Genomic DNA, 23,617 nt, shown 5'->3' with positions numbered 1-23,617 from the left:
GCAAGGTGATCCTCTACTACAAGATTGCCAAGCTTTGGAATACAAAAGGAATTTTGCTTCACTCTGTACTGATGAGTAAACTAACTGCACTACTCTAATTGTGAACATGGATGTGAATGAATCAACTTGCGATTTGTTGGTTCCTCATCTGCGTATGAGTGATGTTTCATGCTTCGGCAAGTCAAAAAAGAAATTCAACATATAAATGCAAGAGTGCAGTACAGCTCCAAGGCATACAAATCCATGAAAACAAAAGTCAAATTTACTAAATGATAATCAAAAATCAAATAGAAGAAAATAGTAAATTTGTTTCTCCAAATATATATTTCTTGTATACACACATGTATCAAATTTTGAGTCCCAGTTAATGGGATTCTCATCAAACAAATCTGTGTCTATACTCCCCTACAATCCTCCATCTGTTTTCACTACTGGTGAGGATGCTAAAATACTTGGATGTGGCAGTATTACCATGTTGTCTGCTGGCAACAACTCTTGTGCTTAGCTACAAACTTGTACAGAAATCAAGTCATAATTAGGGTCTAGCCTACAACAGTAGCCCGGGCTACCCTTGCAGTGTCTGGAAAACTTTGTCCCACTGCAATAACCAGAGGGCCAAGAATAACCAAAAATCTGCTACAGCATTCCGTCTTTGACATAATCAGAAGAATCACACCATCCTATCGTACGTCCTCAATCTTTGAAGTTTGGAAGACATCAAACGGTATAAATAAGATCACATCAATCAAGTCAACAGGGGGGAAACCGGGTCCATAGATTGAGAAATGCCATAAGTTGGGATATTTTATACGGTTGAACTCATGCCCTATGTACGACTCTCCCCATTTAACGTCCTGCAAAAATGAAAAGGATGTAAAATGGCTCATCAGTTGATGGAATGCATCATATGATTGGACTCAAGTTACCAGAGTGCTTTTCAGGGAAAAAAACAAAAAAAAACAAACAAACAAACAAACCAATCTTGAGATTAACAGATACAGAAATGAGAGTTATGATGAAAAAGAAAGAGAGAACTTGGTGCGACACAAGCAATTGACAACACTGACGTAGTAGTTATTTCAATAATGACAATTACAATGAAATTGCAGTTATTTTAACAAAAACAAGTTGCAGTCAATATATAACAATAGGCATACAAATCATTTAACAATTCGTCTAACCAGCGAAGCATATAACATGGTATTTATAACCAAGAATAAGTTGGACTGGGCTCAACCCTTGAGTCTCCCAGAAAGCTTGCTATATCCAAGTAACAGCGGGTTATGGGTATATCCACTTCCCCCTAAGATTTTCAAACAGGGTGGTAGAACTATTCATTTCCTGCTACGGTGGACAACCTTCTAAATAACAATAACGGCTGTTTATTTTAGAATTTGTCATGATACCATTGCAGTTTCAAATTGTTGCAATTCAACTACTATATTATGTAGAAGTGAGAGTAATGCTAGGTGTACAACCTTTCAAGTACCACCTTAGGTGGCAACTAATGTGGCATAGAATAAATTCATAAAATGATGTGCCAATGCAACATCAAATGCCACATAAGGTGGTTTCTAGGTGGTGCAAGAAATGGTAGCACATTTAGCATTATTTTAAGTTCAAACATAGAGTTATAACTTGGTTTCAAATTGCTATAACTCAAAAGTAAAACTCAAGCAAGCCTTAGGACTGAGAAAGACATAAACATACAAACACGTATACACAGACATATACAAATTTATATTATAAAAAAAAGGGAAAAAAGGATTTTGCTTTATTTTCCTTTCAAGATTAAGATAAAGAACCATTTTATAGTACCCTATAAGCAAAGCATCAAAAAGACTTACCTTCAGGAGTTTCCAGAGATCCACGGCCAAAAAAAAAATACCAGGTGCAATGAAACTCAGAAACGTCTAGATTTCTGCTGTGGAGGGTATCCAGTCATCCCCATTCCTGGATCTTTCCTTCTCAACTGCATTGAAAGGAAAAAGATAACAGCATACATCACAAAGAAGCACAATTTTACAACAAAATAATATAGGAGTCATTGCAATATACCTGTTGTTGGTGATGGGCCTGACCAACACCACGCTGCATGGGGATACCACCAGGATTCATTCCACCACCCATCCCTGCCTGTGTTGCAAGATTATATGCAGTCAAGCCCTGAGATGGCTGCATTCTTTGCATGTTAAGTAACGGCCTGGGCATAGATCTGTTCCCTACATGAGCACCTGACATGCTTCCTGCATTTCCAGACGATACCTGGTCCAAATAATCAAATGATAAGCATGGAAGTAAAAGGCTAGAGAATAAAATTGGTATACATCACTTGCCATGCACTCTATATACAAACGTATTTATTTTCTGGCAGTGCACTCATAATTGCAGAAATAACTCAAAAAGTAAAGTGGTTCAAATTTGAGGAAAACAAAGACAGGAAAGGCAAATGAAGTACAATGTTTCATCGAGTAGATATCAAAATGGGAACAGATGAGCAATAATTTAATATGGATATGTCCCACACTCCCACCACAGTAATAAATCCTACAACCATGGACAGAAAGCATTTGCCCTTAGCAAAAAAATTATGATAACCAACCAACAACTGAGAAGAAACTATACGAACAAAAAAGAGATTCGAAGGGGACTCCAAGTTCTGACAGACTGGCCTTGCACTAAATTTAGCTTGCACTCCAACTATAACATTGCTTGCAGTATATTCATGTAAAGAAACCTATTTATGTCCAAATGTGGATAAGACTCTCAGTTTAACAGATTGAAATAAAGTTCTCAACATGATTGCCAATGCAAATGATTCGAAGACAAACCAACTTGACCTAGACCTTCTGAAACCAATGAAACTAGTTTATGACATCCATCTTCCTGATATAATATATTTGGAATACATTCTTCATGTCCCAATGCAGAACTTCTTAACTGAAGATTCATGTCCCAATTCAGAAGAGTAAACATGAGGAAAAACGAATGTTTAAGCTTCTTACAGAAGTAAATATGCTAATGACTTCGGAATTACAGACCATATATTTTTCAGTCTAACTTACAACATAGCAATTAGCAACAATATCATACTTGATAATATCCTATCTCCTGCTCTACAAAGTATCACGATACCTGCGAATATCATCCTTGAATAATATTCCATTTAAAAGGATAAACATATACAGATGAGAAGCAGTAGAGTACATTTTTATCTTAGATTCGAACTAAATTCTGCACAAAATTCAATTAGTTTATATGACACATTAACATGCAGTAGACTACACGTTTATCTTAAATGACTGTAGAATTATCCACTAAATTATCAACAAAGAAAAATTGTTAACTAGTGGAACTTCACTTTCAACAAGCTTTAGAATACAATACTAATTTAGTTGCAAAACCATATAACCATACCGGTTGTGAAGGTTGAAGGCTGGTTGTCCCTTCAAAGTCTGTAGTTGTGTCAACCGGACGAGTAAGGTAATTCACTGCCTTTTCTCCTTGACTGGCCATCAATGCACTAATCATTCACATTCCATACAACACATCAAAATGAAGGGACTGAGTGAAATATCCTCCCATTACCATCTAGTCAAAGTTTCTCTTCACAATTTTCTATTTTCTCTTCTTTTCCACACTTTTCGTTGGTATTCATGAAAAGGTGGTCAAAGCATTGAAAAATAAAAGAATGGCATCACAAGGGAAGAGGTCCAAAGCATACAAGCAGCTTGAATGTATAAAGAACTTACTTGCGTCCTGGTAGAGGTTCTATACGAAAGTATCTGAAATACAACAGATGCAACTTTAGAAAATTGTACTCTGTCATGATGACCACTCTTACATGCATACCAAGTTCTTTATACATACTGGAAGTTTTTTAAAAGAAAAACAGGAAAAAGAAAAAAAGAAAAAAATTAACACACACACAACACACATTTAATTTACAAATTATCAAGATGAAAACTCTGAAAGGTCATCTAATGGGAGAGGGAAAGGTAGGAGGAAGAGAAAATGATAAGCACAATTCATAGAGAGGGGAAGCCATACTCGTGTTCTAACGCTTGTGCTGCTGTTATACGCTTTCGAGGATCATATCTGCATACAAATTTGGCTTCGGAAGAGAAATAATAATAATAATAATAACAACAACAACTAACTTTTGACATCGCTACATCTGTGAATTTAATTCTATAATTTTGTATATATCAATTTCATTATCTCCTCATCTGCTCAAGACTAAATTTAGAAGGAACCACTTACTCGAGCATCTTAGATAGGAGGTCATATGCAGGACTTTTTGGAGAGAGGTGAACTACACTGTAAAGTGCAGTATTGTCACTGTCAAAAAAAAATAGAGAAAAAGAAATGGTTAGTTTTGTTGACAAAAACAAAAAACAAAAAATTAAATGAGACTCGCAGGGAGATACAATAGTACATATAAATAATAAATAAAATAAATCCTTCAAGGGACTACAACTTTTGTATACATAAAACAATACATGAGAAAACCTACTACTTGTGCCCTTGAATGTGTTGTTGGTCTTGTTGCCAGTGTGGAAGATTTGAAAGTGTCGGCCACTTTTCTAGCGTAGGATGGCCTGACATGATAATGATAATACTAAGATCCATGGAGTATATAAAGAGAACAGTGATAGGCTCAAAAAGAAAAATAGAGTACCTAGAACTTTGAAAATCTTGTCAAGTTGATCAAGCTGCACCGAAAATGATATTTAATCGCAAACATATTAGGATCACAAAAAGGTCTAGAAACACAGCTAGTAATCAAAATTAAGTCATAACAAATCTAAAAACAGAAAGTTCAGAACAGGAATTTTGAAAAATATATTTCCTACAACAATTTAAACCTGGAAAGGATTTGGTGTAGCTTTCACTTCTGCCCCTTGAAATAATGGCTTCAAAGTTAAAAGCTCAGCAAAAATGCATCCAACAGCCCACATATCTAGATTGCATATTAAGGAAACACCAACCTAATGTTTACATGCATTGCAGCTAAGCAATAGGCTGAATTAAAGCTGTGTCATGTATTTCAACTGGATACTTCACTGACAAAAATACAAAGGAAATTGAGTAAAACAAAAAAAATGAAACTAATAAGAAACAGATCTTAACATTCCATTGGATGGTTATATAGGCTTTTACAATTTACTTATATCATGGTATGGTGTGCCTTTACTGACTTCTATTCTCTGGTTCTTCCCTGTCCTAGATTATAGATATGTTGACGTCAAAATGGCAACAACTGATAGTTCATAACTAGAAGACAAAAAATTTCAAATTTGCTTGAGCTCAGCAGGATCTCATAATCCAAATACAGTTTACTTCTTATCCTTCCAATAAGGTTAGCTTTGTGCAATTTCTATGTAGTCGAGTACATAACCAAATGTAGGGTGGCATGCACTTTGGCAATAACCTATATATAACTTCTTCTTCTTTTTTCAGATGAGTTACTCTAATAATTTAAAGTTGATAAAATTGGAAAATACATGGGAGGAAAAAAAAAAACACACCGAAAAAAAACTATGGAACTGGTTTTAATAGAAACTTAATAACAGAGGATACCGACAGCACTTGTGTAGTGCTTTGCCCCAAGGAGCAATTCTGGTGCACGATACCATATGGTTACCACAACCTGCAATTAATATAGTTGACACATTAAACACAAAGTCTTAGTTATTAATCAAGTGTAAGTTTGATCATAATATTCAAGTGGCTGTTTGGGACAAGGTTATATTACTCCAAAAGATAAGAAAAGGGCATTTCCCTAGTACACAAATCTAACCAAAAAGAAGATATAAAAGATTTAATTAATCTAACAAATAATGTTGGAAGAAAAAGGGAACAATTATTAACCTAAATTAGAAATAAATTGAAAGAAGCATTTTCCATTGAACCACTGTATGCTCATTATCTTTGAGAAACCTAGCGATTCACTCCCTTGCAGACACACACAACTAGTAGAATAGTATTTGATATCAGCCAAATCCAATTATTATCCCAACCAAAGCAGTTTCTCAAGCAAGCCAGAACCTCAATGACAGAGTATTCTCTAAACATGAAGCGTTGAAGACCCAAATTAAATGCCTAGGAATTCTAAGGCGAATAGTAATGACATTTGAAACTACGAAGGTGACAGAGACGCTGATGACACCAAGTATGAGACTTTAAAACCATAGACTTAATAATGCATGTATAAACTGCACTAATTACACAATTAACTACAAAGAACCTTGATCATATGGGTATATGGGTGGAATAATTTATCAGAATTGGAGCTTCGCTACTTATCAATTAGCAGACTTACTTTAAAATTTCAGATTCTCATCAATTGTTTAGACCTTATAATTCATATTCTACGCATACCACTATTCTGCCTGCTCTTGCTATTAATTAAATTATATGTGACAAAAATATATGAGATCAAGCATAAAAATCCTGGCAGCAAGAGAAAACAATGATACAAACATACCCCGTTTTCAGACAACGACTTCAAGGGAGCCTGATATATTCTTGCAAGTCCGAAATCGGCAATTTTGACCACTCCTTGTTCCTCTCCGTCACCCATAACCTAGCAACAAAGGTTCAGGTTTACATAACAGCACTTCATATCGGTTCATAGTCACGCATGCCACAAGACAGCAACTTAACAAAGTTGTAACTAAAACTCATCAAATAAGGGAGGAAAAACTTGCTACAAAAATCATACCAAGATATTAGATGGCTTTAGATCACGATGAATTATCCAATTGCTGCATGAAGAGTTCGACAGAAGTGGTCAAATTATAGTGCAGCAATCGAACTAACGATCAACATCACAAGAACAAAACAAGAGCAATGTCATACCTATGAAGATAATTTAGTCCATTGAGCAGCTGCCATAGCAAGGACTTAACAGTATACTGATTGATCGCATGATTAACTTTGTCTCTATGATGTCTAATGATTTCCTGACAGCAAATAACCCCAAATATTGCTCTACTCAGTACAAGGCTCAATCGAACTATGTCGGAAAAAAAAAAGTAAGAACAAGCCATAATTCCACACTCACATAAAGGTCATGCTCAGCGTAATCAAAAGCCAGATAGAGCGACATGTCGGAGTGATTGATGTGAACATTCACAAGCTTCACCACATTATCGTGGGAGATTTCCCGCAGTAACTGAAACCATACCAAAAGAATTGAAAAAAAAATAAATTAATGTGTCTGTTTCACGGAAACCAGAAGAGAACAGAAAAGGAAAGAATGCAATTGTAACGTCTAAAATTCAAAAAAATAATAATAATAATAATAAATAAAGGATAACCATGATTTCGCGGATGGCGGTGGGGGAGACGCCGTCGCCGTCCTTGGACTGCTTGAATTTCTTGATGGCAATGGATTTGCCGCGGTTGTTAGGGGTCTTGGTCCTGGCGAGGAAGACGAGGCCGTAGGTTCCCTCGCCGATCTTGCCGATCAGATCATACTGCTGGAGCCACTCCGGCTTGTTGCTACCGCCGTGGTTTGAATTAGAATTAGAATTAGCCGAGAGGCCTCGGTTGCCGTCGCCCATGCTCTCCCTCTCGCTCTCGCTCTTCTGAAGAACCGAAAACAACCACCACCGGCTAGGCTACTACCGTCTCCGATCTTCTTCTCGTCGCATCAATCCAAAACCGAAACTGATATCAGAATAACGGCACCTCTTCCTCTTATTCTTCGCTGCTGCCTCTCTCTCTCTCTCTCTCTCTCTCTCTCTCTGGCCTCCTCGCCTTTCGAAATTTCTATTTATCAGGACAGAGAAGATTTATTCCAATGTTTCCGGCGGGGCCCACTGTTTGTTTTGCTTTGTTTCCGAGCTAGCGACTTTTCTTTTCATTTCTTCTTCCCGGCCGTCGTCTAATTATTTCCCTATTTTTTTTACCTTTCCTTTTTTTTTCTTTTTTTATTTATTATTGACTGTTATTTATTGCACATTAAAATTCTGAGTTTTTCCGATTAATGGAAAGAAAGCTAATTTAGAAGAATTACGAACGCAGTCGAATCGTAGTCTATCGAAATTGAAGGCATGAGCAGCATAGAGCCAGAGAGAGAGGAGGAGAATTTTTTCAGACCCATCACTTAGCTGAGAATGACCCATCACTACTATCAATTAAAAGCTTTGTTATTTGCAATCTCTCTTTACGTCCAGATTTTTGTAACCTTGTAGGTAAAGGAGCTTGCAGTCCAGCACGTCAAGTAAAGTACTTTTCAGCTGTAAGAAAGTACTCAAATTTTTGGAAGCAACAACTAAATGATCACCATTGTCTTTTCGGGTAGCTAGCAGCACTTTAATGATCAATTTTAAGAGAACCATCAAAATTGAGTTTAACATAGTCATATTTCTAAACCCAGTTTTAGTTTTTCTCTTAGTATGAGGGGGATTATGTCTCCTATAATTTGTGAAAATTAAAGAAGCATAAAACATAATTTGAACAGGTTCTATGAATATTTAGAAAATATATCATAGCAAGTACATAAAGCAATAGAAAATAAATCTTTAGAATACCAGAGTCATTTTTTGAGGTAACTAACTCTAACCGGTCAATAAAAGACTGATTCCTGGAAGCAAAATCGGTAGTACGAAAAGTTAAGCTCCAAACCCGTCTAGTAAATAAGCAATACAGAAATAAATTATCAATGAGAGGTTCTAGTTAGACCTTCAAATTTGATATTTGGATCTCTCCTACTTATTAAACCTCCAATTAATTTTTTTCAATACTTAAAAACCTAAGTACACCTCCTTCATTTTACCAAAACACCCTTAAACAATTAAATATGTATCTTCAACAATTTGATATTCCTAAACCCTAAAATCTGAGAGTTTCTATTGGGACCTCCAAATCTACTCACTTGACCTCACTCTATTATGAATTATTAAATGACATACATACCCTACTATAAAATGACTATTAAGGACAATAATTATACCCAAAAATATTATATTTATTTTATGTAGACTTTCCAATTCAATAATATTAGATTGTATTCCTTATTATTTTCCTTATCTATTTTCATTTTCCAATTTCAGTACATACTCATTAAAGCATTCATATATAATATATTTAATAAGAATTAAAAATATGATTAAGATCATGTGACATAAAAATGTATGATATATATGTTGAACGCATATTGGTGAGGGAAAACAAAATAAATCCTTTTATGATTTATGACCTAAATCTAAGTCAATCCATTATATTTGCAAAAAAAAAAAAAAAAAACACACACACACACACACAAAACATTAAAAAATGAATGATATTTTTTTTAAGAATAAAAACAAATGATTTCTTCATTTTTTTTTCACAGCTAAAATAGAATTTTTAAAAAAAAAACATAATAGTTCATGGCATTTTCTTAGGAAAAAATTCACCAACGGTGTCTGGACATTTAGGGGACTTTCAGAATGATACCTGAACTTACAAAACTATCAATGTGATACCTGGACTCATTTTTTCGTATCAACGTCATACCTACGATTGATGCGCTCAAAGCAAGCGCATAATTTAACCCTGAAATATCGTTAGTAGTATAAGCAAATAGGGATCGTTCTATTCCGGGGATTGAGGGTACACTTGTAATTGTGAAACAAATAAAGAAAAGTATTATTTACAAAAATAAAATAAAGAATATAAATATATACAATTGTATAAACAAATAAAGAATTAAAATAACAAAGTATTATTTACAAAAATAAAATAAAGAATATAAATATATACAATTGTATAAACAAATAAAGAATTAAAATAACAAAGTATTATTTACAAAAATAAAATAAAGAATAAATATATACAAGTAAACAAAAATAAGGGGGGGTTTAGGATTCTTAAAATTAAAAATAAATAAAATAAAGAAAACGTAAAAACATATATACAAGGGTGGAACGCAAGGAACAAAGATAAAAATCAATTCCATGTAATCAAATTCGATTCAAACCCTATAATTGTTCTTCCAAGTCATGAGAGAGGAGTTGATCATGTGAAACATTCGAAAGCAAATGATTTCCCATATTTTACTTTTCAATGCTAATTAACCTAAGCGAAAGCACCTAGATTAATCCTATCAAACATGCAATCAAGCCCTAGAAAGCTAGTCAATCATGACATGTTCAACGCATTAGACATAGAGAAAGGCTATCAACTCAAGTGTACAACTTAGTTATGGAAAAGTCCACCTAATTGCAATCCTCTTCAATTAAATTCGATTCTTGTCCAGAACCTTTACTACTTTTGATTCAAGTTACGCAAAACGAAAAGTCGATTTCATGTTCTTAAACCTAGCACCAATTACATGCAAATCCTATAAGTGTCGACCCAAATAAGATAAACATATAAAAGTTTTCTGTAAAGCAAATTTAATCGAACAAACTCACATAAGCAACTTAGAATCACAATTATAGAATTCGAAAACTTTATTTAAACATAGAAATTGGGCTTAAACTTTGCCCTAACCATTATTGTTAACTAGAAACAAGTTCATACGAAATCAAACAAGGAAACCAAAAAGGTTACAAGGAAAAGGAACGAATTACACCGTGAGTGGAGATGGAGATGGAGAGCTAGATGGTTGAATCTTGAATCTTGGAAGCAAGCCTTCAAGGTGGATGATGGAGGATATGATCTTCACGGCTCCTTCTTCTTCTTCCTCTCCTTGCTTGAAAATGCAGAACTTTGCAACTAGAGAATGGAGAAGGAAAATGGAAAGGAAATGGAGAGACAAAGAAGATGAGATGGATGAAGGAATTTTTGTAGGAAATGGTGACTAAGGAAAATGGAGAGGAAATGGAGAGACAAAGAAGATGGAATGGATGAAGGAATTTTTGTAGGAAATGGTGACTAAGGAAAATGGAGAGGAAATGGAGAGACAAAGAATATGGAATGGATGAAGGAATTCGTTTGGGAAAATGGAAAGGAAATGGAGAGACAAAGAAGATGAGATGGATGAAGGAATGTGTGTTAGAATGAGAGGAGAAGGTGTTTATATAGGGAAGAAAAAGAAGAGTGAAATGATGAGTGGAAGAAAAATAATAAAAGTGGAGTATGAAAGTGATTTGTAGAATATGGAAAAGAAAGAGAAATGATGATTACACCCTAAAACATGGAATGTTTTTGGGTGATGATGATGGTGGATTAGTGTGAGAAATGATGGAGAAAACATGATGATTACACCCTAAAACATGGAATGTTTTTGGGTGATGATGATGGTGGATTAGTGTGAGAAATGATGGAGAAAAATGATGATTACACCCTAAAACATGGAATATTTTTGGGTGATGATGATGATGGATTTCCTACTCATTTACTTCAATTTTATCTCCACCATTTGTAGGTAAGTGTGGACATAATGCTCATTTCACCATCATTTACTCCAATGTACCTAAGAAAATAGAAATTGAGTTAAAAATCGATTCGTTAAGGAATTAACTAAGCAAAATGTGAGGAATTAACTATTAAAATATCACATTAAAATGCTCCTATCAACGATCAATTTCAGTCACGGAGCCGTTAAATTTTGCACGTGAGTAACTTAATGAAGACAAAAAGACCAATTTACCCTCAAAAGTTTTTTTTTCCTTTTATTTGTTTCTTTATTCTTCTTTCTTTCTCTCTTCTTCTTATTTTTTGGTTTCTTCTTCCCCTGATTTGAATCATCAAGATTTAAATCATCTTGCTCTTCTGATTCCCACCGCCGATTGCCGATCAAACACCGCCGCTGTGTCTCAATCCACCTTCCTCATGCACCGTAGATGTTTATGGTTCCCCCCACTTCAAATCCTACAACAAATTGAAATTGCACTGAGGCTTCGCCGCTCACTCCAAGTTCATCCCCGCCGCCGCCGACGATGACTTAGCCACCACCACTCTCGTTCTCTCTTCCGACCCCCTTTTATACACCATTGATCAGAAACTCAGACCCTGCCAGCCCTCCACTCTCAAATCACAGCTCCAATCCCACCCTGCCATCCTCTCCGTCGTTCTCGACATGCAACACCACCTCCACACCATCCTTACTTGCAACTTCATCGGTCTAGCAGACAACTTCAGCCTCTAGCCAAACTTCAATCAGAAGCAATTGTAGGCAGCCAAAGATTAACAACTTTGGTCTCCACACCATCCTTACCTGCAGAAAATTCGAGCTGTTCTGATTCACCAGCTCCGCCACTCCACTGCTACCCACCATTGCGCCTGGCCGATTAGCAGACAAAGAACTCGGAGCCTCCACCATTGAGAAATGGAGGCTCTTGTTCTGCGTGTCCTGCGCGGCGAATATCGGCACCGTCGGAGAAGATGTTGTCTGAACAGAAATTGAGTTCGGGTTCCACGGCGGCAGCTTGCTAATTGCGGCCTTGGCTTTCTTAACGACCCAATCGACGGCCTTGCTGGGCTGATCGTATCCAAGCCAGTCTTGCACGTCGTAGAATTGAATGGCAGTGTGGGCGGCGAGCAGGACACGGTGGTCTCTGGGGCCTTTGGCGGTGTAGACCTTGCTGTGGCGGTCCTTCCGGTCGGTGGCCCTTAGAATGTGGCCTCGAGCCTCCACGATTTCTTTGGCGATGGAGGAAGAAGCAGTCCTTATACCCAAATCCAATTGAGAAGCAGCAGAGGATGACGTCATTGCGCGGTGGTGGAGGTTGTTGTGGCTCTCCCCCATTTTTCTTCCTGCATATTCCATGGTGGGTTCTCCGAAAGCGGTGGTGTTAGCAGCAAGAAGAGAAGGAGAGAATAAAGAAACCGAAAAAGAAGAAGAAGAAGAATAAAGAAAAAAAGAAAGAAAAGAAAAGGGGAAAAAAAACTTTTGAGGGTAAATCAGTGTTTTTGTCTTTATTAAGTGACTCACGTGCATCGCACGTGCAAAATTTAACGGCTCCGTGACCGAAATTGGTAGTAGGTACAACGTTGATATGAAAAAATGAGTCCAGATATCGCATTGATAACTTTGTAAGTTCAGGTATAATTCTAAATGTCCCCTAAGTGTCCAGACACCGTTGGTGAATTTTTCTCTAGGGTAAATCGGTCTTTTTGTCTTCATTAAGTGACTCACGTGCATTGCACGTGCAAAATTTAACGGCTCTGTGACGGAAATTGGTCGTAGGTATGACGTTGATATGAAAAAATGAGTCCAGGTATCACATTGATAACTTTGTAAGTTCAGGTATCATTCTGAAAGTCCCCTAAGTGTCCAGACACCGTTGGTGAATTTTTCCCCCATTTTCTTATTGATTAGAAATTAATTTTTGAAACTCAAGTTTAATTAAGAAATGTATATTTAGTTAAGATTTATAGAGTGACTAAATCATTGAAATGACTAAATTTTTTATTTTAAAGATAATAATATGTTTGCAAATTATATGAGCGAGGTTATTTGAGGAAGTTTAGTGAGGTTTAGTGAGGTTATTTGAAAATTTGATAAGAGGTGGAAAAAGCATAGAGGTCAAGTGAGTAAATTTGGAGGTTCCAATAGAAAAACTCACTTATTAAACCTCCAATTAATTTTTTTCAATACTTAAAAACCTAAGTACACCTCCTTAATTTTACCAAAACACCCTTAAACAATTAAATCTGTATCTTCAACAATTTGGTTTTTTTATCTTATCTCTATCAATTCATTCATGAAGAATTTTGTGAGTAAGTTGCCTACATTTTTTGTATACTTTCAGTGACAGAATCAGAAAGTGATTTTTGGAGGATCCGAACAAGTAGACAATTACAAAGATTTTTCTATTAATCCATATCATAGTTTGTTATTTTTTGTTATTTTTTTTTTTTTTGCAATATGGATGGTTCTAGAAAAGACTTTGGTTCTCAAATAAATAATATATTTATACATCAATTAAATCTAATTAAAAACTTGGATCTTAATCAATAATAACTACATTTGGCATGTGGCAAGGATTTAGAGTGGTTTGGGGTGGTGGTTTGGCAGCTTTGGCATGAAAGGAATAATAGGTTGCATGGGCAGATTGCAATGATGGCTGAATCCTTAATCACCAAGGCTGCTGCTTGGTGGGAGGTGTACGAACAATGGGGAAATCATGGCAGTAATGTGCAGCAAGGTGATTGCATTGGGCAGTTGGGTGGGGTAAGGCGTGATGTGCAGTCAAATGTTCCTAGTGGGCAAGGAAGTAGGCGCTCTGGTAGTAGACAAGAGAGATGGGAGAAGCCTAGGATGGGCTCAGTAAAACTAAATATTGATGGTGCTTTGAACGTGAGCCAGGGTGTGTATGGTACAGGGGCAGTGGTTAGAGATGATAGAGGAGTCTGCCTTGGGGTGTTGGCAGTACCAAGTGTGGGGTTTATTAACCCACAGACATGTGAGGTTCTAGCATTAGTGAATGGCTTACATTTTTGCTATCAAGCCAGCTTCACTAATTTGGAGATCGAAGGAAACGCACAGAATGTGTTTGTGGCATTAAATTCCAACCTTGAAGACCTCAGTCCAGATGGAGCTCTAATTGATGAAGCTAAGGTACTTTTGAGTTTGTTTCAGTCTTGTAGTTGGGGTTATATCCCTAGAAAGTGTAATAAACCTGCCCATAGTGTAGCAACGGCGCCAAAAATTGACGCGCTCAAAGCAAGCGCACAATTTAACCCTGAAAATATCGTTAGTAGTATAAGCAAATAGGGATCGTTCTATTCCGGGGATTGAGGGTACACTTGTAATTGTGAAACAAATAAAGAAAAGTATTATTTACAAAAATAAAATAAAGAATATAAATATATACAATTGTATAAACAAATAAAGAATTAAAATAATAAAGTATTATTTACAAAAATAAAATAAAGAATAAATATATACAAGTAAACACAAATAAGGGGGGAATAGGATTCTTAAAATTAAAATTAAAATAAATAAAACGTAAAAACATATATACAAGGGTGGAACGCAAGGAACAAAGATCAAAATCAATTCCATGTAATCAAATTCGATTCAAACCCTATAATTGTTCTTCCAAGTCATGAGAAAGGAGTTGATCATGTGAAACATTCGAAATCAAATGATTTCCCATATTTTACTTTTCAATGCTAATTAACCTAAGCGAAAGCACCTAGATTAATCCTATCAAACATGCAATCAAGCCCTAGAAAGCTAGTCAATCATGACATGTTCAATGCATTAGACATAGAGAAAGGCTATCAACTCAAGTGTACAACTTAGTTATGGAAAAGTCCACCTAATTGCAATCCTCTTCAATTAAATTCGATTCTTGTCCAGAACCTTTACTACTTTTGATTCAAGTTACACAAAACGAAAAGTCGATTTCATGTTCTTAAACCTAGCACCAATTACATGCAAATCCTATAAGTGTCGACCCAAATAAGATAAACATATAAAAGTTTTCTGTAAAGCAAATTTAATCGAACAAACTCACATAAGAAACTTAGAATCACAATTATAGAATTCGAAAACTTTATTTAAACATAGAAATTGGGCTTAAACTTTGCCCTAAACATTATTGTTAACTAGAAACAAGTTCATACGAAATCAAACAAGGAAACCAAAAATTCAAACAAGGAAAACAAAATATCATTACAAGGAAAAAGAATGAATTACACCGTGAGGGGAGATGGAGATGGAGAGCTAGATGGTTGGATCTTGAATCTTGGAAGCAAGCCTTCAAGGTGGATGATGGAGGATATGATCTTCACGGCTCCTTCTTCTTCTTCCTCTCCTTGCTTGAAAACGCAGAACTTTGCAACTAGAGAATGGAACAAGAAAACTAGAGAATGGAGAGAAAAATGAAAAGGAAATGGAGAGACAAAGAAGATGAGATGGATGAAGGAATTGGTGACTAAGGAAAATGGAGAGGAAATGGTGAGACAAGAAGATGAAATGGATGAAGGAATTTGTTTTGAGAGTGAGAGGAGAAGTGTATTTATAGCCCAAAAAATGATGAATGGAGGGTGGAGATGAACATAAATGAAGGGCTAGATATGTTAGACAAATTTGTAAAAAATATCTTCCCACATGTTTATCACTTGTTCAACTTGAATTGATTTTCCTCCTCAAGTTTTTCCACTTGGTTGCAACTTTGATTTTCCTCCTCAAGATTTTCCACTTCCTTGCAACTTTGATTTTCCTCCTCAAGATTTTCCACTTGGTTGCAACTTTGATTTTCCTCCTCAAGATTTTCCACTTCCTTGCAACTTTGATTTTCCTCCTCAAGATTTTCCACTTGCTTGGAGGTCCTAAAAAAATAGAAACTAATAAGAAAAATAGAAACTTTCCTAAAATGAAAAATGGCAACTTACTAAAAATGATAAATAGAAACTACAAAAATATAAACTTTCTACAAATAGGAACTTTCCCAATCAAAGAATGGAAACTTTCCTAAACAGGATTTTAATAAGGAAATAACGTAAGAAATGTAGGGAAATGCAGTTAAAACGTCGCATTAAAATGCTCCTATCAAATTCCCCCACACTTAGCTTTTGCTAGTCCCTTAGCAAAATCACATTAAGACACACACTAACACTCAACGAAAATTAAAGACTCTACAAAAACAATGACTCTATTGCCCTTCAACTTTTTGTCTCAGAAATCTCCTACTTTCACAACATCAAGATTAGCACTCAACCAAGAATCAATATGTAGATATTCAAGAGTTAATTAAAACATATAATCCACACATACACAAGTAGGACTTGGTTGTAATAATGGTGATGGTTTCTGTTAAGCATGCTTCGAACAAGTATGATTCATATCCTCACAAGGTATATCCACTCTTTCTTCTCTCAGAATTCAAGACCATGCTTAAAAGCTTATAATCACTCAATTATATGTGAGAGAAAATATTTTGAGGCAATCAAATAGCTCACATATATAAGAAACGAAAAGCACTTTGTGAATATAATTTTTTTGAAAAGATCTCATGAAGGATATCAACTACTTGCATGGATGGACCCAAGCCATAGGTTCAACTCTTGTAACTCATCTCCACAAATCAAAAGCTGTCCCATCTTAAGGATCAAGAAGGTCTTATTAAGGGTTGTAATGGGGCCAAGGCTCAAGGTTTTAAGAAACGAAAGGTAAGGAATTTCACAAAGTGTCCTAAAAACCTAGCAGAGCTCATGTAGATGTAGAGACTTCTAGAAATCCACCAAGATATATCAAAACGTCACATCCCATAGAGGTTTTATGAAAGGGCCAAATGTCTTCATGTTGGGTCAAATCTTCACTCTAAACTTCCCTCGAACTAGTGAATTGGACAAAGACCAAATTTTCCAATAGTGGGTCTTCAATTCAAAACAAACTCCAAACTCACCAAGTATGGAGGACTAAAATCCATATACATTTTTTTTCTTTCTTTTAATTTTCTAGCCGTACACATTTTTTTATTATTTTCCTTTCATTTTTCACGGCTTTCACATATTTTTTTTTTTTTCATGGACAAGTCTACCCCCACACTTGAACTTTCACCTCTTCTCAATCTTCGTTCTCAATGCCAAATCCTCAAGTAAAGTCCCAAAATATAGCTCCACTAAGTTTTTAGAACAAAGGGTAGGAGTGTAGCTATACTAAGGTTCAGGGTTAAGGATTTAAGGGTGATGAAAGAAAAGGCTTAATGTAAGCTCAAAGGGGTTTATCTAAGGGAGTCCCATGACGGGCACAAATAGGGACACATGCTTATTTGGCAATGGTGATAATTCCTAGGTTGCCTCTATCCCTTCCAGAATCAGGGCCATGTATTGACAAACGTCTCAACAAGCACAAGAGCGAATTCTAGCATTCTCTAGTCCATCAAACTTAATCTATGGCAAGCAATCAATCAAATGAAAGAGTAATGAGATCATCAAAACATCGCCAAAAAATTAAGAATATATTTTTCAATTATCACTCCAAGAAAAAGGGACATGGCTCAAATATCTCACATGGGCTTTTATGAATCAAAACTCATCCTAACATGCTCATATTCTGTACCAAGGTTACGAAATCCATATCCACTACACATGCATGCATTTTTCATATATCTCAATTAACCAAAGAATACCATTTTAAAAATCATCTCAATTTTGTGATCATCTTTTAATCATGATTTCAGAGATATAGAATCATCTTAGACAGTTGAAAGGGCATTCTAAGACTCAAAAACAAAAACAAAAGTAACCAAATTTTTTTTTTTTTTTTAAATAATTTAATTTCAACACTTAGGTACGGGAACAGGGAGTCTCGATGTGCAATGGGACTGAAACAGCTACCCTTTTTCAAGACTATGTTTAATCCAATATACCTTAGTGTATCACAACATCAATTAAAAACACAAAAAACACAATCCAACTTCAACTATTTTTTTTTTTTTTTTATACTAACTACTAAAAACACAATAAAGCAATAACCCTTCCCCCATACTTAATTCATGCATTGTCCTCAATGTATAAACAAATATAAATCATGCAAAGCATAAATCAAGCATAGAAGAGAAAATGAACACAACGAAACCTAAAACAACTTAAAATTTAAGAAAATAAAATAGAAGGAAGAGTTCAAGAAAGCAAATCTGCGTTTGATGTCTCCTCCACAGCTACAGTTGAAATGGGTTGCCTCCCATGCAGCGCTTAATGTTTAAAGTCTTTCAGCCTAGACTTGTACCTCCATTTACTCCTTTGGAGGAGCGGTATGCGGGCGAGTGGCAGCCCTCTTGCTGGTTTCAGCCTTCGGAGGCGGGTCCTCATGTTGTGATGCAGTAGCGTCCTTGCGAGGAAACCCAGGAGGATAACTCTGCAAGTTATTGACTTCCTGAGCAAGCTTGTTTATTGCAGTGTGACAGCGGATCAAAGAGCAGTTCATCTCAGAGATGTAATCGATCATGCAATTGACTCTCCAATCTGTCACCATAATACCATCGCGGAGAGAGGAGCGCAAATCATCAATTGAATCCGACAAGCTTTCCAGGGTGGCCACAGGCCGAGGAGCACGAGCAGCTGGTGAGGAAGAAGACTCTCCGGGATGCAGTCTGGGAGAGCGACGAGGCAGAGGAGGGGACTGCGGGTACGCTCACGGATAGGACGATGGTCCCATGGACGAGTAAGCCCAGCTCTAGTGGCCGCCTGACGACCTTCTTCCTCCAAAGAGAGAACACGGCGTTGATTGACGCCCCTGCGAGGGGTTACCTTGGTTCGAGCCATGAGGAAGTAGAAGGAATTTGAAACTGCACGCTTAAACAAACCTTAGTAAAATCTGGAGGAGACAAAAAAGGATGTATATGTAAAGCACAAAATAGGGTAGAAATCTCAACAGGCACACGGTTTTAACAAAGCTTCTCCGGGAAGGAGAAGAGTTATGACAGTTCACGGCCCAAGAAACTCCTCCACGTGTAAATATTCCTTTCTTTTCCTGGATTTATGGCATTTAGATCTGCTTTCGGCTGTAGCTTGTCTGTCACAGGTCCTCGAGATTCGTTTGATTCCCCCACGCGTCCTTTCTTTTCCTTAATTTACGGCAATCATACCTGCTTTCGGCTGTAGCTTATCTGTCACAGCTCCTCGAGATCAATTTGGTTCCCCCATGTGTCCTTCACGCGTCAACAACTTTTCCGTGTTTTTGGGTGACTTTAATCCAACGCGTAGATTTAATCTCAGAGATCGTCGATCCAACGGTGGAGATCTGCTCACTCGTTCTAGAAATAGGTGCATTCTGAGCGACTGTTCACTCCAAAAGAAAATTCTTCCGAGTTCCAGCCTTTCTCTCTCAACCCTTCAGCCTTTCTTTCGAAACTCAAATCCTTTCTTCATCAACATGGAACCACAAACTCTGCAACTAATGGAGCAACAGACCCAACAACAAATCGAGGATGGAGGAAACAACCAAGCAGCCGGGACTAATAACCGGTGGGCTCCCACACCGCCTCAACTAAGAATCCTCAAGGGCCTTTACTATGATAAGGGTTTTAAGTACCCAACTCCAGAGCAGATTCAAGAGATCTGCCTCCATCTGAAACAGTATGGGCAGATCGAGGACAAAAACGTCTTCTTTTGGTTCCAGAACCTCAAGGCTCGTGAGAGGCAGAAGTTGAAGGAATTTCGGAACGTTCCGGTTGGTGGATCTCTCGATCTCAATTTTGGATCCACTAGTTCTACTGATGATGGTAGATCCATTGATCTAAACTTTGGGTCACGTGTCGGCTATGGTGTTGACCCATATTCCTCCTCACCCTTCAACACTAATACCAGTACTACCTCCTTTGGCACAACAGGAGGACAATCTTTCATGGAACAACGAGGAGGAGATCACCAGGAGATTGAAACCCTTCCACTATTCCCCATGCATGGTGAGGACATCTTTGGCAACATGAAGACTACTTCCGAGGGAGGTGGCGGTTATGGCGGTGGTTCTCACATTTCCCTTGAGCTCAGTCTCAACTCCTACAGAGATGCAGACATGACTTAGCATTATTATTATTATTATTATATATATATATATTTATTTTTTTTTAATTTTTTTTTTTTTTGTAAATAAGACTGAATGAATGCAATTTTTTTTTTAATATTTTTTTAATATTTTTTTTTTATAGAAAGGACTCAAAAATAAAAGACAAATATATATATAGGACTCAAAATGAAAGACAAAAATATAAATCTCTTCCCCCACACTTAAATATTGCATTATCCTCAATGTAATTAATTAAAAGCATGCAATGAAATAAGTAAGCATAGATAGAAGACATTTACGAAAACAAATCCTAAAATAAAAACTAAAGAGAAAAATTGAAAAATAAAAAGAAATAGGGAAAGAGAAAACAAATCTGATTTGCATGGGTTGCCTCCCAAGTAGCGCTTGTATTTTACGTCTTGCAGCCAGACGGTACCTACATTAAATAAAGTTAGTAACTATAATTAACAAAGAAATACAAAATAAAAACAAGTATAACTATTAATTACAAACTACAAGTATAATTAACAAGTATATTGTACATAAGACACAAGTTAAGTATATAAGTGAGTATAAAACGTGAAAAGTATTTTTACAAGTTTAAAGTGTGAAACAACAAAATAATTTACACGTATAGAGTATTCACAAGTATTTCTTTTATTATAAACATTATTGATATCGAATCAAATTCCAAGCGGTAAATCAAGTGAACGTGCGGCCCAAGTATAGTCGCCTAGACACAAACTCCCTTTCAAATCTTTTGGGCAACCTTACTGAAATGGCCAGGTGGGGGAGGACGAACACGAGAGGAAAAATCCATTTTGGCATGAGCTACTCCCACATAGTGGTTTAGGCCCATTTGCAAGCACTTCTGGATTCAAAAACCCGTCATGAACGTTGTCCCCTTCCTAGACACCATTCCACATAGGCTATACTTACTAAGATGAAAAAGTTCATAAGTGTGAAGACAGTTCAACAAGTGTTAATAAAGGCCGCCCTCAACCTTAAGGGACCTGAGCTAGGTACCAATAAGGGGTTTAGGCCAATATTAACAAAAGAGACTTCACCTATTCCTCTCAATTTACAACCTACAATTAAAATTCGTGTTCAATAATATAAATAATAATTTAAACTAAGTTTTAAACAATTTATATACAACAAATATATATACAATAAATGAAACAATTTAGCAAGTGATTTTTCAATCCCCGGCAACGGCGCCAAAAATTGATGCGCCTTTGGGAAGCGCGCAATTTAACCCTGAAATATCGTTAGTAGTATAAGCAAATAGGGATCGTTCTATTCCGGGGATTGAGGGTACACTTGTAATTGTGAAACAAATAAAGAAAAGTATTATTTACAAAAATAAAATAAAGAATATAAATATATACAATTGTATAAACAAATAAAGAATTAAAATAATAAAGTATTATTTACAAAAATAAAATAAAGAATAAATATATACAAGTAAACACAAATAAGGGGGGAATAGGATTCTTAAAATTAAAATTAAAATAAATAAAACGTAAAAACATATATACAAGGGTGGAACGCAAGGAACAAAGATCAAAATCAATTCCATGTAATCAAATTCGATTCAAACCCTATAATTGTTCTTCCAAGTCATGAGAAAGGAGTTGATCATGTGAAACATTCGAAATCAAATGATTTCCCATATTTTACTTTTCAATGCTAATTAACCTAAGCGAAAGCACCTAGATTAATCCTATCAAACATGCAATCAAGCCCTAGAAAGCTAGTCAATCATGACATGTTCAATGCATTAGACATAGAGAAAGGCTATCAACTCAAGTGTACAACTTAGTTATGGAAAAGTCCACCTAATTGCAATCCTCTTCAATTAAATTCGATTCTTGTCCAGAACCTTTACTACTTTTGATTCAAGTTACACAAAACGAAAAGTCGATTTCATGTTCTTAAACCTAGCACCAATTACATGCAAATCCTATAAGTGTCGACCCAAATAAGATAAACATATAAAAGTTTTCTGTAAAGCAAATTTAATCGAACAAACTCACATAAGAAACTTAGAATCACAATTATAGAATTCGAAAACTTTATTTAAACATAGAAATTGGGCTTAAACTTTGCCCTAAACATTATTGTTAACTAGAAACAAGTTCATACGAAATCAAACAAGGAAACCAAAAATTCAAACAAGGAAAACAAAATATCATTACAAGGAAAAGAATGAATTACACCGTGAGGGGAGATGGAGATGGAGAGCTAGATGGTTGGATCTTGAATCTTGGAAGCAAGCCTTCAAGGTGGATGATGGAGGATATGATCTTCACGGCTCCTTCTTCTTCTTCCTCTCCTTGCTTGAAAACGCAGAACTTTGCAACTAGAGAATGGAACAAGAAAACTAGAGAATGGAGAGAAAAATGAAAAGGAAATGGAGAGACAAAGAAGATGAGATGGATGAAGGAATTGGTGACTAAGGAAAATGGAGAGGAAATGGTGAGACAAGAAGATGAAATGGATGAAGGAATTTGTTTTGAGAGTGAGAGGAGAAGTGTATTTATAGCCCAAAAAATGATGAATGGAGGGTGGAGATGAACATAAATGAAGGGCTAGATATGTTAGACAAATTTGTAAAAAATATCTTCCCACATGTTTATCACTTGTTCAACTTGAATTGATTTTCCTCCTCAAGTTTTTCCACTTGGTTGCAACTTTGATTTTCCTCCTCAAGATTTTCCACTTCCTTGCAACTTTGATTTTCCTCCTCAAGATTTTCCACTTGGTTGCAACTTTGATTTTCCTCCTCAAGATTTTCCACTTCCTTGCAACTTTGATTTTCCTCCTCAAGATTTTCCACTTGCTTGGAGGTCCTAAAAAAATAGAAACTAATAAGAAAAATAGAAACTTTCCTAAAATGAAAAATGGCAACTTACTAAAAATGATAAATAGAAACTACAAAAATATAAACTTTCTACAAATAGGAACTTTCCCAATCAAAGAATGGAAACTTTCCTAAACAGGATTTTAATAAGGAAATAACGTAAGAAATGTAGGGAAATGCAGTTAAAACGTCGCATTAAAATGCTCCTATCACAAGGGCAGCTCTTTCCATTCCTTTTCCTACATATTGGTGGCAAATGGCTCCGGAGTGGCTCTTACCAATCCTAGTTGATGAAGTCTAGTACTTGAGATTTAGTTGGAGTGTGGTACTCTTCCCAACCGGTTTGT

At 36.1% G+C, this 23,617-nt stretch overlaps 1 protein-coding gene across 3 annotated transcripts; it reads right to left on the bottom strand.

Annotated features, from left to right (window-relative positions):
* Window positions 1-288: 288 nt before the first annotated feature.
* LOC112187062 (cyclin-dependent kinase E-1) lies at window positions 289-7,779 on the bottom strand. Of its 3 annotated transcripts, XR_005806477.1 has the most exons (16): window positions 7,326-7,778; window positions 7,070-7,180; window positions 6,865-6,968; window positions 6,728-6,770; window positions 6,491-6,589; window positions 5,584-5,653; window positions 4,869-4,963; window positions 4,682-4,715; window positions 4,517-4,601; window positions 4,264-4,341; window positions 4,051-4,098; window positions 3,753-3,869; window positions 3,418-3,523; window positions 2,059-2,265; window positions 1,848-1,972; window positions 289-854 (listed from the first exon to the last, which is right to left on the bottom strand). XR_005806477.1 is itself a non-coding variant. In XM_040514631.1 (15 exons), the coding sequence occupies exons 1-15, from the start codon at window positions 7,569-7,571 to the stop codon at window positions 1,904-1,906; spliced, it is 1,512 nt and encodes a 503-aa protein (XP_040370565.1). In that variant the 5' UTR covers window positions 7,572-7,779; the 3' UTR covers window positions 1,848-1,903. The 3 variants fall into 3 exon arrangements, 2 of the variants coding, with proteins under 2 accessions (XP_040370565.1, XP_024181463.1); XM_040514631.1 differs by lacking the exon at window positions 289-854 and having other exon boundaries at window positions 7,326-7,779; XM_024325695.2 differs by lacking the exon at window positions 289-854 and having other exon boundaries at window positions 3,753-3,785.
* Window positions 7,780-23,617: the final 15,838 nt, after the last annotated feature.

The sequence above is a fragment of the Rosa chinensis genome, chromosome 2 (assembly GCF_002994745.2).
Source record: "Rosa chinensis cultivar Old Blush chromosome 2, RchiOBHm-V2, whole genome shotgun sequence".
Lineage (NCBI taxonomy): Eukaryota > Viridiplantae > Streptophyta > Magnoliopsida > Rosales > Rosaceae > Rosa > Rosa chinensis.
The sequence above is the reverse complement of the archived record's forward strand: the minus strand, read 5'-3'. Positions and strand labels throughout refer to the sequence as shown.

Coding starts and splice junctions, on each gene's coding strand:
- LOC112187062 (XM_040514631.1), bottom strand. CDS start 7,571: ATGGGCGACGGCAACCGAGGCCTCTCGGCTAATTCTAATTCTAATTCA. Junction 3,870..4,050: donor GCACAAGCGTTAGAACACGA/GTATGGCTTCCC, acceptor AAAAACTTCCAG/TATGTATAAAGAACTTGGTA. Junction 2,266..3,417: donor GCCTTCAACCTTCACAACCG/GTATGGTTATAT, acceptor TATTTGGACCAG/GTATCGTCTGGAAATGCAGG.